The following is a 16146-nucleotide window of genomic DNA, read 5'->3' on the forward strand; positions in this document are numbered from 1 at the left end:
CGGTTTTGAATTGTAGATGGTTCGGTTCGGTTGTTCAAGTTTTGGTAAAAACCGACCCGAACCGAACCGTGCTCACCCCTAAGTTCAGCAGCATTTTCAACATAAAAAGCTGCACAACTCCAATGAGAAGAGCTGGACCTGATCAAATTTTTATTTTGTAGATCAGAAATTTCTTGTTTACACATTTCTAAAAGTCACTGACTCATTTGTATCGGGCGAGCTTTGGTAGGAATTTTATTTTCAGAAAAATCCTTTTCATAAGGAAGGTTGACAACATGTTTTTTCTAAACCAAAAAGCATAAGGAAACTGAGAACAAACTTCATTTTCAAGTTTTTCATGGAATAGTTTTAATCTTTCAATAAATTGGTTTTCATTGATTTGTCTTTTAATTTTTCTCAATTTGATTTCATCAGAAATATCTTGAAGGAATTTTTCTTTATGAGATAAGGAAGAGATCAAATGATTAAGATAAGCTTCTTTAGGGGCGTTGTTAAACTTAATAGTATATTTAAACCTATTAGTATATAAATTGAGTCCCTCATCATCTACAAAAAAATGTTTAAGTAAATTAATGAAAGGAGTACCAAGAATAATACCTTGTCTTAAATCTTTAACCAAAAGAAATGATGTTTTTAAACATAAGCCTTGGTTGCAGCCATGAACATTAGAAAGTTTATATTCAACCCTGAGACTTTGACCATTTGCAGAACTAACTCCATGAGTTGTTTTTTCAAAGTATTGAGAAGGAACAATGTCTTCTCTAATTAATACAGTTTAGATCTGCTCCAGTGTCTATTAAAGCAGTATCTTTGACAGTGAAACTGAATTGAATTTTGAGAATAATTTCACATCCACTTTTGTTTAATATATTTTTCTATGGTATTAATTTTATTAGAATATTCTGTATTAATTTTATTAGAATATTCTATGTTGTTTGGCTGGGATTTTAAGATATTTATTTCTTGCTTAAGATTTTTAAGCTGAAATTTGACTTCTTTTTGTTCCCTTTTAAAATCTTCGATAGATGCCTTTTTATTAGACTGAAATGTTAAAATAGAAGAGTCATTTCTTTTCTTTTTAACTATCTCAAGATATTTTTCTAACTGTAATACCTTTTGTTGAGGATTAGTAATAGTATTAATGGTATCAAGAATGAATTGTTCATGTTCATCTAGAGTGTTTAATTCAGAAGAACTATTAGAAGACGTTGTAGATGAATCAAAATTATTTTATTTATCAGAAGTGTAGAGATTATCACACTCATCACTGGATGAAGAATTAAGATTTAAAGCATTAATAATTTTTTCACCTTTTTCTTAGTAAAGTTATTGGATTTTAATATTAACTCGTTAACCTTCTTTTTAATGTCCTTTTGAAAATATTTGTTAGCATAATGTCCCTTCTTTTTACATTTATAACATGTAGGAGTCTTTGCAGCATTTTTTCTAAAGTTCCTTTTAGGAGGTTTTCTTTCAATTTTATCATTTCTAGGATTTTGTGTTTTTTGGTAATTTTTAGGATTATTTTTTATTCCTGAATTTTCCATTTCAAACTGATAGCAAAAATCTCTCAATTCCCTTTTTCCTAAGAGGTTTTGATTTTTTAATTGGTTTTTAATTTTAACATCGTTGCAAAGTTTTAAACCAACAGTGTTGACCTTTTGGACTAATTCTCCAAATGGGATTTGATAATAGAGAATGTAGCCATTACATTTTTCTTTAAGAGATTCTTTAACCTTTTTGGCAAATAATGGTGGAAGACTAGAAACGAATTTTTCTTTGCAAATGGGATTATTACAATCATGTAGTTGGTAAATTTTTGATAGAAAAATATTTTTATACCATTTAAAGTCTGTAAGGGGTTTACACCTAAAATTTATGAATTGATCTCTGACTTTATCTTGGAGGCTATCGACAAGACCTACAAAATGATGATATATTGCTAGTAGCAGGGTATAGACTGCATCATTAATTACTTGTCTTGTCTTACCAATAATTGGTTCTCTGAGTTGGGTTTTTTTATAACTATTTAGAATGTTATGTTTTTGTGATTCGGTAAGGTACCAATCCCACCAACCTTGCAATTGACCAGAAAAGGATGAACATAAGCCGTCGGCGATGTCTTTTTCAGGATTACATTGTTGTCTACAAGCGTTAGCATATATAAGCATTTCTTGTAAAAGATGTATTATTTGATATTCAGTATAGCCGTCAAGATTCCATTCAACTAGAGAATTACCATCAAAACTTATTTTATGGTTATTAATTTCTTCAAAATTGCATATCAGCAGGAGTGAGTCTCCTATAGTAATTTCTTGCATTATTTGAAGAGTATGGATGTTTTTTAATATTATGAATCTTTAAGGGTTTGTCAAAATCATGATGTGACTTATAATTAGATATTTCATCGAATTGGGATTCAAGGTCGGATAGGACATTGATAGCAATAGATTTTTCTTTATTCATATCTTTTAGTCTCTTAGTTAATTCTTCATTAAGATCATTCATTTGTTCACAAGTCTAAAGGGTTTATTATTTCCTAATTTGATATTGTTGGTGAAGCCTGAGGAGTAAAAGGTGGTATAATTATTGGGTGAGTCAGAGGTCTGTTTATGTCAAGAATCATATTTTCAATTCTATATGTTTGTTTCCCTATTGTATGAAGGTGAATATTAGCAAAATTATTTTATTCAGTCACAAGAGCAATACTGTCTTGTCTGGCTATGTTACTAGTAGATTCAAGAATTGTGATGGGGGTAGCTTTAACATTTTATTTTCCTATCTTTATTGATTCAAAGGGTGGATGTAAATATTCTATTTCTTTATTTTATTTGTCTTCCATGTATTGGATACTGTTTTTAAAACAAATGCGTTATTTTCAATAGGTAAATTTTTTAGAGAGTGTTTTAGATCTTCTAAATATATATAGCTTCATACCATAAGAAAAAAGCTATATTTTGCTTGATAGTTGGCATGAAGTCATAGTATAAGGCTCTAATGGATGATCTAAAATCTTCTTCGTATGTTTGGAAAAACCACTCCTTTCTGTCTCTATTTTTTAAGAGTTAAAATATTGCCTTAAGAATTCTTTATCGATTTCAAAGGATGGTTTATTATTAAAATCTTCAATAACATTTATACTTGTTGACTCAACGTTGTATTTAATCTCTTTAGGTTTTTCTTTGTTATTAGAAAGATGTAATTTTTTAGAGTTTACAGTTCAGAATTTTTATCTCTGAGGGAGGATAGCTTAGAAACTTAGGCATCTTAAGAAAGACTTTATGACATTAACCTGTCAACAGCAAGGGATAAACACGGATGAAAGAGCCCTAGACGCACTCAGCTAACGGGCGAAAACCGTGAAAACTACGACCACTAGTTAAGGAAATGAAGACTTAAGAAAGAGGCTAAGAAAACAAGCTAGATATTAAGCAAATAGTAGCAACTCTAAAAAGTTCACAGAATCCTCACCAGTCAACAACACCGGATGAACACAAAACAAAGTTGTGTAAGTCGCGACTACAGTAAGTAAAGAGAGAACTAAGAAAGAGTACTAAAAATGCTAGAGGTTCTAGATCATACTAGAAATGTTAGAGAATTAATATTCGATTCAATGTAAGCAATGAAGCATAAAAATGCTCAAAATTAAAGCTTTTATAAACCAAGCATACAATATTGTAGTAGTTTTTTACTATAAATATCTACAATTGTTTTATTGTATGAGCATTAGTATCAAGGAGTGAGCAGTTTCTCACGGGGATATACACCGACGAGCCGGGGTTTAGGTTTCACCACCGCAGGCCGACTCCACTATCGGCTAACTTGGCTCTGATATCAATCGTGACCAGGACTGTTTTAGCCTTGATACGACAGAGCTAGCTCGTGGGGAATACTGTGTAGACGGAGAAGAGGATATATCACCGCCCCGACCACGTCACGAGCCCAATCACGCCGTCGTGTTTTAGGAGCTGGAGCAAGTTATGGAGCTGATGTTCAAGCTGGAATAGAGGAAGGCACTAGTGGAAGACTTGTGCTGGAAACGAGTGCAGTTGGGAACACATACACATGAACATGGACTGATATGCAAGAGAAATACAGTTGGAGGGGTTAACTCGCAAAGTCTCTAATAAAGGGACTTATCTTGTAATAAATGCTAAGTGTTCAGTTACAGTAGTTAATTCTGTTCATTCTGTTAATTCTATTGTGCTGTGCACGTGCACAAAACCTATAGCTGAATTGTATAAAAAGGGAAGGATGTAATAATGAATAATCATCAGGAATGAAATAGTATTCTTCTCTTATCCTTAATTCTGAGTTCGTTCTTTTCTCTCCCTCTCTCTCTCTCTCTCAACTCAACTCTCTCTTTACTATCTCAATTCTTCTCTATCTCCGTTCTTAATAATCTGTATCTTCCAACAATGGCCAGAAACAACAATTTGAGAATCAACTGAGGTTCTCGAACCTCACACCACGGCTCCTCCTCTGTCGTCGCAAATCTGTCGGCTTCCCCTTGCAACATTAACAATGGATGGCTCGTCTTCTCATTGTGGCATTCTCTTAGAAGCCGCCTCCTCGAGCGAGCAACAATGGGCGATAATGACACCATCTGCTGAGAAGGTAATACATTTTACATCTTTGACTTATGAAAAATTATATAATTATCAAGGATGAAGATTACTTACTTCAATCTTATGAATTGTCCACGTTACTGTATGATAATTTTGGCATGTCTGTTTATGCTTTTTATAATTTTACATAGTCATTTTGAAGGATTTTTTTCCATATTGAATGACTATCCACTGACCGTGATTCCCTTTTAAAGCCGCATCTTGCCCAAGTTTGCTTTGGTCAAGAATATGTCCCGAACTTGGGACATGATTATGAGAGGTCTCAGTACTTCATTATAATAAAAAAATCTTATTTAAAATAAAGCCTACAGATTTAAGCCTTTTGATTGAAGGACTGCTGAACTGAATTGTTTTGATTTACAGTCCAACATGCATACAAATGTACTGAGTCCTTGTAGAAACTGTAGTTCAAAATTAAGGTGGTCAAAACCCAGAATGAATCAAGCATCTAGAAGTAAGCTAATTGTTAATATTTGGTTACCTGTAGAGGTGTGCCCGTCAAAAGCAAGCGGTGATTGTGGTTATTGGTGTATGTGGTTAATGAGTCTATCAATATTTGTGCATAGCTAAGGTGATTGTGGTTATTGGTGTATGTGGTTAATGAGTCTATCAATATTTGTGCATAGCTAAGGCGAGTACGTGGAATTAGTATAATTTGTGACTATATTCTATCAATATTTGTGCATAGCTAAGGCGAGTACGTGGAATTAGTATAATTTGTGACTATATAGTAGTTGATTATGGAATATTAACATTGTTCATAGGCTCTTATTATATCCTCTTAGTTATGTTAGTTTTATTCTCTCATAGTAAAGTTTTTTTTTCATTGGCGAGTGTTAAATTGTTCATATGCTCTTATTTACATTTGTATGCTTTTTTAATTATGACAGAATTGCGTAACGGGAGATATTGAAATGACAGACATTGCATCCGATGGCTCTATCTTGGGCACTAACATTCCACTAGATGATATTACTCCATTTGAAGGGAAGGAGTTTATAAGTGACAAAGATGCATACAACTATTACAATGCTTATGCAAAGAAGATTGGGTTTGGAATTCGCAAAGACACTTTGGAGAAGTCAAAGAAGGCTTCAGGGGAGATTATTTCCAGAACATTTGTATGCAACAAAGCAGGGAAAAAGAAGGTGCCGAGAGAAAATGAAAGTGGAATAATTAACAACCGCCGACCGGAAACTAGACTTAATTGTGATGCAAAAATGAAGATTAGGTTGACTTCCTCAAAAACGTGGAAGGTTACTAAGTTTATTGCCGAACATATTCATGCTTTAACAAGTGAGATAGTTTGTGAGATAATTTACAAAAGTATTTTGGAGCTCAAGAGTAACGAGGTGTTATGTACTATTTTGGTTATTGACTAATGTATGGACTACTTTGGGTGTTTATTGACTAATATGATTGTATGGACTTGTTGATGTCAGTGAACTTTGATGATGTATGAACTTATTGATGCTATTCAGTTTTAAATTATTGGTAAGTCGTATTGTATGTTGTGGTTGTATTGAAGTATTTATATGTTGTGGTTGTATGGACTAATTGGTTGGATTTTGTAGTATTTTGGTTGTTTTGGTGGTATTGAATTATTTGTATTACAAGATAGTCTATACATACCCTAACTTGGTATCATTATTTTGAATGTATGAGGAACTCTTGGGGCATGGATGTAATAGAAGCAGACCCATGGAAACATTTGCATTTTATCGCCAATACCATCCACCCTCACCAACATCTTTCTACGGAGATCGGCTCGAAACACTTGCGAGGGTAGCAGACCCGAAAGAGCATTTTTCTATTAAATTTGAATGGATATCCATCATCTAAACGTATCTCATTTACTTAGAACCTCCAGTAATAGTAAGAAATATATTGGCATAAAAAGGCGAGACTAACTAAATACCAATGCATTTCGCAGAGCCAACATATCTGCAAATGCTTTTGAAGAAGGATAAATATGTTGGAGTAAATACAAATATGTAATATGAGACAAATTGCACAAAACTTCAACTCTCTATGAGACATTGGGCATGGATGAATACTAACAGAAGCTTTGGCATAACAACATCTTACAGTGCAACTATGAATACATGGGTAGGCTTATAATACAGTTTATACACAGCATAACCATTAAAATCGCCAACAACATATCACCATCAAAGCCTTTGGGAAGCTAGTCTCCATCAATCCCCCCTTTGGGATTTAAAGGGTTAAAAGCCTTCATTGCCAGGTTCCAATCCTCTAGAACTTCAAGTGTGAATACAATTCAAATCAAGGAAGCCTGTAGAACTTCAAGTGTGAATACAATTCAAATCAAGGAAGGTGTGTCTGTTAAAATCTCATAAGAATTAGTGGCTGTTAAAATCATGGAAACAGTTTCAAATCATAGTCTTTCAAATCCTCTCGAACCCGCAAAACCAAAGAGGAACATTTCCCGTCGCGGCGGAGTCGGCGAGGTTGGTGGGAGGTGTCGCGGCACAAGTTCTTTGGGGGCGAGGAGTCATGGCGAGGGCGAAGCCGGCCAGATCTTATACGACGAGCAGAGCAGCAGCGCGGCGGCGCTGATTGGGCTTCGGCGACGTGGTCGAGGCGGCGGCGGCTGGCGGGGCGGGGCGGGGCGCCGTTGGTCGAGGCGGCGTCGGTCGACGGTGTCGTCGGCGTTGGTCGCCGGGTGACGTGGCAAGGCTTGCGGCTCGCCGTGGTCGGCGTGGTTGCGGAGGTGTCGATAGCGGCAGGCGGCGTTGGTCGGGAGCTGCGTCGTTTGGTTGGTCGGGCGGCGTGGCGTTTGTTCCAGAGAGCTAGGAGGTGGGAGAGACGAGATGAAGATTTTGGACGGGTAGGGCGTTAGATGGATGAGATTTTGGAGGAGAGAGAGAGGAGAAGATGGTCTGGCTCAATTTCAGAGAGAGGTGACGGAGAGAGATTGGGAAAAAAGCCAGCTCATGCTTTCTCAAAAAGTGGGTTTTTTTTAAAAGTACATGACTTTTTCTCCATCCACCCATGTGGTTAGATGAAAGGCCAAGATGAATACACCTCCACTTACCAAGTTTTTTTGAAAAACTCTTAGTACAAGTTTTTTCCCATTTTCTCTCTCTCCTCCTTCTCTCTCTCTCTCATATATTATATATATATATATATCTACTATTATATAATATATATATATATATTATGCTGAGAGAGGAAAATGTATGTGGCTACCAAGCACAAATTTTGTTGCTTTTGGTATAGGTAGCATATTACCCTGCACTCATTAAAATCGGACCGCACATTCACATTAGTTTTGGGGATGCTGGTTGTGTGAATGATAATGAGTGGATGTGAATGAGATACCTCACTACCAAGTATAAATTTTATGCTTGGTACCAATCATACCCATATTTCTCTCTCTCTCTCTCTCTCTCTCTCTCTCTATATATATATATAGTTGTGTGTTGTGCGGAAGCGTGCTCGACAACCAAACGAGTCCGCGAGACACGAGAGAAGATTAACAAACCAAGCTCGAGCACAATCCAAACAAATACGACAAAAAATCACAAACACAGATATATGTGATTCGACAATTTGCCTACATCTACGGGAAGAGGAAAGAGAGATTTCACTATTTTGAGGAGAGTACAAAAGAGTTACAATCACTCAAACACTCGAACAAATCCTAACCAAAGATCTCTCAACTCGCTCACAAGTTCTCCCTCTCAAAGTGCTTAGAATACTCTCTATTCTCTGATAAACAAAACCCTAAAATCATGTTTCAATATGTATCAAAATACGAACCAAATCAGAATAGGAAATAAAGCACATGCCCAAACTCGACTGGCGGTTAACCGTCGAAATCGTCACGGTCGACCGGACAGAACGACAGAATCCAAAAAACCATTACAGGGTTTGACGGTCGACCGACCAGAACTCCAGAAATTACCCTGTACTCGTGCACGTTACACACACACACACACACACACACACACACACACACACACACATATATACACACACATATATATACACATACATATACACATACATACATACATACATACATACAGACAGACACACACACACACACTAGGTTTTATGCACGTGCAATGCACGTGGTCAAATATCATGATTAAGTATATTTGGTTTATTTCCTTACTAAAACTTGTTCATCGGTTCCACTTTGATTGCTTTTGCTTACTTATATCTCTAAACTTTAGCATTATGGTTATTTATTTTCTTTAATATTCGTTTAAATGAACTATACCCAATTTAAATTTTTATATTGATAATTGAATTGACAGGAAATAAATATAATCCGAAATCAATTTGAATTATCATGTCATTGAGACCAACATAAAACTAAGCTTTGACCTGAGAAAATATAGCATTGTAAAAGTGAAAATACTTTAAAAAATAGCATTCTAAAAGGAAAATGAATAATTTAATTAAAGCTCATAAGACTAGATGATTGGGTAAAAGTGTGCTAAAATGACACAAAAGATAATATGGAGTTTGTTCCTAATCCTTGATAGACTTTAAAAAAATTATAAAATAAAGATTAATACTAAATCTAGTATACTTTTATATAATGAAAACATCCACAAACATATAAAAGTACTAAAAAAGTTTATGAAAATCCATTCCAAAAATTAAAAATTTACTCCAAAAAAATCTATTCTATAAAATATTCAAAAAATAGTACCTTTTATTCCTTCTGTTTTATTTTTTATTGAGATGTTATCAATCCTTCTCCAACTTTATCTTTTTTGATAAAATTAGACTACTTTTAGATGCCAAAAAAGGTAGTAAAACCTTAAAATAAAAAGTTAAATTTACATATCTTAATGAAAGAATATCAAACAACTACTCTTTTTTTTGCTATGTTTTAAAATTTTAGTCGCTTTTTCGTGATTTTGAATTTTTAAGGGTGTGTTTTGCAAATTTTGAAACTTTGAGAGTGCTTTTTAAAAATTTTAAATTTTAAGTTGAGTGCTTGTAATTTTTATGTTTTATGTGTTGGTAGTAAGTTTTTTAATGTCTGAATATTTCTTGCAACTCTGAATTTTGAGGGTATTTTTTGCAATTATTGAAACTTTAGATTTTTTGTTATAAAATTTAAATTTTTAGCGGTCTGCTAATAATTTTGAGATTTGATATGTATTGAGGGTTTCACGTTTGTTGTTTTATAGTTTTTAAAATATTTTGAGATTTGATATATAATAAATTTTTAGCGGTCTGCTAATAATTTTGAGGGTGTTTTTATAGTTTTTAAAATATTGAGGGTTTCATGTTTGTTGTTTTAAGTTTTAAAACGTCTAGATATTTTGTGTAATTTTATAATTTTAAGGGTGTTTTGTGTAATTTCTGAAACTTTTTTTGGGGGGGTTTTGCAATCTTCATATATTATAGCTTATTAATTTTTAAATTATTGACCTGTAAGTAGTTCACATAGGATTAGGATAAGATATAATTATGATTATAATAAATTAAATTTAAATAAAATATTCAAATAGTCAAGGATAATATTGACCATGGAAAGATTTTCCCGAACCCGTATAATTTTGAGATTTGATATGTATTGGTTATAAGTTATTAAATTTTATGGTTTTCTGTGTTTTTTAATTTTCGAAGGAGTTTTTCGGAATATTATAACTTTGAGGTTATTTTTTACAATTTTTAGTTTTTTAGTATATTAGAACAGAGTCGTGATATATTATATAATAATATCGACTATAATTAATATAATACATTATATAATAATATATGTTATTAAAATAGTATATAATATTATAATAAATATGTTGTACTATTATATAATATAGTATGTGATATTGCATAATAATATAATAAATATCATAAAATAAATTAAACATATAAATTAAACTATAATAATATTTTATTTTATCACATGATAATATAATATAATATATTGAATATATTATTACTTTATATTTTATATATCATGTCATATATTTATAATATAATTAGCATGTATTAGTTAAGTAATACAAAAATGTTTAAAAATTATCCCAATTGTCTTCAAAGTGGAACAAAATTGTTCCAATACGAAGGATGGGGTAAAATTCTACTATTGGGACATAATTTTTATATATGAATGAGGTAATTTTATCCCAAGTGGTGAAATTGTCTCACTAGTGTTCCAAAAAAGTAATAACACAAAAATGTAATATCCTTGTTGCATTGTCCCAATGAATAACACTATGAAATAGAATCCCTAAAATTATCCCATTATCCCCCCAAATGTCCCAATGAATAAACCCCCTTAGGGGATATACTAATATTTTAAAACTTTATGATACTTTTTTGTTATAAAATGCAACTTGTGGTGATTATATGCTCCATAGTGAAAATTTTAGGTATTTTTATGCAATTTTGCCTAATATTTATGAAATAAATTTAAATTATCTGAATATCATTTTTGTATTTTTAATGTTTCACAAACTATTATTTCACCTACTAAAACACTTACACTATTTGCTTTTACTAGGATTTATGCACGTGCAATGCACGTGATTAAATATTATGATTAAGTATTTTTGACTTATTTCTTTACTAAATTTGTTTATGAGCTACACTTTGATTGTTTTTCACACTTATGTTTTTAAACTTTACTATTGTGATTATTTTTTTAAATATTTGTTTGAATGGGCTACACCAAATTTAAAATTTTTATGTAATAATTGAATTGACAAGAAATAACTATAAACTAAAGCTAATTTAAATTTTCACGTTATTTAGATCGGCATGAAACCAAGCTTGGCTTAAGAATATATAATATTGTAAAAGTGAAAAACACTTGAAAAGATAATGTTATAAAAGAAGGATGAATAATTAAAGCTAATAAGACAAGATGATTAATTAAAAGTGTGCTAGAATAAAACTAAAGAGAATATAAATTTTGTTGCTAATCATTGATAAACTTTAGAAAAAATCATAAAATAAAGATTAATGCTAACTCTATTACACTTTTATATGATGAAAGCATCCACATAACCAAATAAAAAAATTAAAAGAGTTCATGAAAATCACTTCTAAAGATTCATGATTTTACTCAAAAAATTAAGCTATTTTTAAAAATATTAAATGATTTAAATTTGTGTTGTATTTATAAAGAGCCTTGATGGAGATGCTTTTGTTTTAGCAGTTTGTTCTGAATGAGCCATGCATATTAGCTTTAAAGTGTAATATTTTTTCTTTATCGTGTTATATGGATGTTTGCTTGGTTTGCTTATCTATCTCTTATTTCTTCAATAAGTTGATATATTATTAATACAATTTACGATGACATGTATATCTTTCATACAAATTTGAGATATGTATAAGATGAATTTTATATTTAGTGGCATTTAATAAGAATTTTAGTTGTAAAATATGTTACCTTCATATTTAAAGATCTTGAACTCTGACGGTACTATTACATGCTTATCTTTGATCGTGTTCTTAAAATTTGATCTTTCGTTGGTATTCATATCCCCAAATAAGGATACTTGCAGAGTTGTGCCACTATAGAGAAAAAAAAATATCAATTTTAATTTTTTCACTTACACTATGGTAACTAAGTATCATGTGTATTTTTGTCCACTATAGTGATTTTTCTCATCTTATCTAGTTTATTATATTTAGCAATGTAGTTGATTGTAGGCAATAAAAATTGCCTTTAAATCCTTATCAGAGAAGTTCAGAACAAAACTGCTAAAACCTCGCCCGAAATATCAAAAAGGGGAAAAACACTGATAAAAAGGGGAAAACACAGATATTTCCCAAACCGTAAGGAATTTGGCGAAACGGAGGAAGCGAACGCTCCATGTCGTCGAGATAGGCGATTTTCATATATAATTCGTCCAATTCCGACTTACGGTTTGAAAGTTACGGTCTATTCTTCGATCCTGCTCAGGAGCTCGCCTGCAGCTCGAATTTCGCCTGCACACCTAAGCTCGCCTGCAGACCCAAGTCTGCCTGCGCACCTGAGCTCGCCTGCAGACCCAGTTCGCCTGCAAGCTCGCCTGCAGTCCCAAATCCGCCTGCAGACCCAAGTCTACCTGCTCGCCTGCAGCTCGAAATTCGCATGCAGTCTCAAATCCGCCTGCGGACCCCAAGTTTGCCTGCTCGCCTGCAGCTCGAAATTCGCCTGCACTATCAAGCTCGCCTGCAGACCCAAGTCTGCCTGCAGTCCTAAGCTCGCCTGCAGACCCAAGCTGCAGACTCGCCAGCTCACTGTCAACTGCCCACTTGGAGTATGGGAACAGTTACATCAGTGGTCAAATCCCACAAATCAAGGGAGAGGGCACAATACTCCAGGCCCGTCAGATGGCCGTCCACAGTACGAATGAGCGGACAGGCGCCGAAACAGCCTGCACTCTCATAAATGCAGCTTACCTCACTTGTCCAAGCAGAAGGGAGGGCCGCCGGCACTCAGTGAGTTGGCCATATCCACTCGAGTACCTGATAGCCGCTGTCACGCATACGAGGAGGGGCTTTCCCATTCCTAAGTGACGTGATGTAAAACATGGCTCCTCGAATGACCGCTCCTGTTGCAGGTGAACAGCAGGATATCTCTGAACGACGTGTGGTCACATCCCATAATTCAAGGAGCAGTCAAGCTGTCTCCCTCACGTGGTCAAATCCCATGAATCAAGGGATGGCCCATGCCATCCCTTGCCTATTAAAACCCATCTTCAGCCAGCATGAAAGGGGGATTGGCTGTTACATATTCTGCTGGCTAATCTCCCAAAGGTTGAACCTGGACCTTTGCCAAAGGCTCCCTCGTTTGAGAACTGAGGCTCCGGCAGCAACTTCGATCGGATTGTCCAAGGGAAGCAGACTCGGCACGAGCACCGAGCGAGGCATCCTATCGCCACCGAGGAACCCACGTTAAACAAGGAGGGCATTCCCTCCGCTTCTGTTGTAAACATTTGATTATTAGTTTGTAATAAGCTGTTCTTATCAATACAAACGAAGTTTCCTGTTTTCGGGAGATCAAAATTTACACCTACATTGATCAATGGCTTCACTTTAGTTTCTATTGCAAGATTATTTATATGAAATTTTATATTGAATTTATAATTCCTTTAGTATTTTTAGAATAAAGTATGAAAATTTATAAGTACTTACTAATTTTTCTTGTACTTTTCATAAATAATGTTTTTTAATTAGGACATAATTGTTCAATATGTTCTTCAAGGAGAACTTGGTTAGTGCTTCTTTGCTCGATATGTTTTTTATCAATGTCAATTCAGGTGATTCATGAATGTTTCTGAATGTTAGTGCTTCTTTGCTCGATATGTTTTTTATCAATGTCAATTCAGGTGATTCATGAATGTTTCTGAATTTTGAGTTTATTTCCTTCACTTCTCATTCAGGTGATTCATGAATGTTTCTGAATTTTGAGTTTATTTCCTTCACTTCTCCATTTGAAATGAAAATAACTTAGTTCTTTTAAAGGATATCTCTGAACTTTCTGATAGTTTCTCCATACATAACTCCTTGTATTTCTTTCACTTTATAAATAAATATTATCAACATTAGAGATAAATATTTATACATTATAATCAATTAATGCTAACCTATTATATCTTAATGTAATAATATCAAACATTTCCTCTTTTCTTTACCAAATTTCAGCCTTTTTGTGATTTAAACTTTTGAGAGTGTGTTTTGCAATTTTTAAACTTTGATAGTATTTTATGAAAATTTTAAATTTTAAGTTGGGCGCTTATAGTTTTCATGTTTCATGTATTGGTGATAAGTTTTTAAATATTAGAATATTTCTCGTAACTCTGAAAATTTGAAGGTATTTTTATAATTACTAAAATTTTGGGTTGTTTTTTAAAAAAAATTAAACTTTTAGTAATCTGCTGATAATTTCTAAATTTGATGTGTACCAGTTATAAATTTTAAAATTTCAGAATTTTTTAATAATTTTTACTTTTGAGAGAGTTTTTGTAATTTTTGTACCTTTGAGGTTATTTTTTTTACTAATTTTAAATTTCTATGTGCCTAATGGTAATTCCTGGAATCTATCTATGTTGTTTCTAAGTTTTGAAATCTCTGAATTTTAGAATGTTTTTTTGTAATTTAAGCATGGCTAAATGGCACTTATATACTCTATTGTTTTGCTCTTGTAGTAGTTATATACCCTAAGTTACAAAACATAGCAAAAAATACCCTGAGTTGGTAATTGTTTAAATTTAACTAACGGTGTTAAAAAACACATGAAAGGACAATAATGCCCCTCCTTAAGAATTAACCCCCTCCCCCAACATAGTGAAAGCTCTTATTTTCTACTGTTACCCATATTAAAGAGGAAGAAGAAGTTAGAGGCCACGAAAAGATGATGATGATGATGAAAATAATCTAATTTGCGAGGGGGGGGGGGTAGTTAGGATAACAATGTAATATTCAAAAAACTATGGGTAATAGTGAATATTCTAGAGAATATTCTCACAGCTGGTTAACAGAAGGTACCAACTTGCAAATTTTTGCCAACTCAGGGTATTTTTTTGCTATATTTTGTAACTTAGGGTATATAACTGCTTCAAGAGCGAAACACATAGGGTATATAAATATAATTTAGCCTTTAAACTTTTGAGATTGTTTCTATAATTTTTAAAATGTTGAGGGTGTTAATTACAAGTTTTAAATTTTCACATATCATGTTTGTTTTTTAAGTTTTAAAAAGTCAAGGTGTTTTGTGTAATTTTAAACTTTGAAGGTTATTATATGTAATTTTTGAAACTTTTGGGTTTTTTTATAATGCTTCATGTATTATAATATGTTATCTATGTATAATTTCTTAATCTTATTTTTTCTATATTTTTGAGTTATAGTTATCTATGTATAATTTCTTAATCTTATTTTTTCTATATTTTTGAGTTATAGGTAGTTCATATGGAGTAAATATAGGATATAATTAGTATTTGGATAGATTAAGGTTTAAGTGAAATATTCAAAATAATTTTTTTTTTAAATTGTTGACCTATAGATAGTTCACGTGGAATTAGATAAGATATGATTAAAATTAGAATAGATTAGGATAACAATGTAATATTCAAAAAAACAAAGGGTAATATTGACCATAGAAAGATTTTTCAGAAACTCGTGCTTTTAAAAGAAGTGTGATATGATATGATATGATTTATCAATACTGTTTGTCCGATCACAAAAAGAATGAAGGTTAGCACTTACATACCCTAAGTTCATTCTTCTTCAACCTTAATACACTGGAATTCTATTTTAGCAATTTGATACCTCAAAGCTCTGACTTTGTTCCTCATTTTCCCCAAATTTAAAAAGATTAAACTTTGGTGAGAAAATTAGTTTATCATATCGGTTCACTTTTTTACTACGTCAAAATTTCTTGAACTTTGGGGTATCAGATTATCAACATCTAAAAAGGAATTGAAAATGTTGGGGCATTAGAGTGCAATAACCCAGATTTAAAAGCTCCTAGAGGGTTCTCTGATGTATAAAGTTTAGGGCAAGTTTTGAAAAACTATCAAACTCAAGGGGC

The 16146-nt window shown here is 32.9% G+C and overlaps 1 protein-coding gene across 1 annotated transcript; it reads left to right on the forward strand.

Moving 5' to 3' along the window:
- Positions 4475 to 6137, forward strand: LOC109849211 (protein FAR1-RELATED SEQUENCE 5-like). Its single transcript, XM_020419029.1, has 2 exons — positions 4475 to 4617; positions 5519 to 6137. Exons 1-2 carry the CDS (start codon positions 4525 to 4527, stop codon positions 6008 to 6010), a joined length of 585 nt encoding a protein of 194 aa, XP_020274618.1. The 5' UTR covers positions 4475 to 4524; the 3' UTR covers positions 6011 to 6137.

The sequence above is a fragment of the Asparagus officinalis genome, chromosome 7 (genome assembly GCF_001876935.1).
Source record: "Asparagus officinalis chromosome 7, Aspof.V1, whole genome shotgun sequence".
Lineage (NCBI taxonomy): Eukaryota > Viridiplantae > Streptophyta > Magnoliopsida > Asparagales > Asparagaceae > Asparagus > Asparagus officinalis.

What these genes read in the sequence shown, in the direction of transcription:
- LOC109849211 (XM_020419029.1), top strand. Translation starts at nt 4,525, where the DNA reads ATGGATGGCTCGTCTTCTCATTGTGGCATTCTCTTAGAAGCCGCCTCC. An exon ending in TGACACCATCTGCTGAGAAG is followed by an intron (nt 4,618 to 5,518) that starts GTAATACATTTT and finishes TAATTATGACAG; the next exon opens with AATTGCGTAACGGGAGATAT.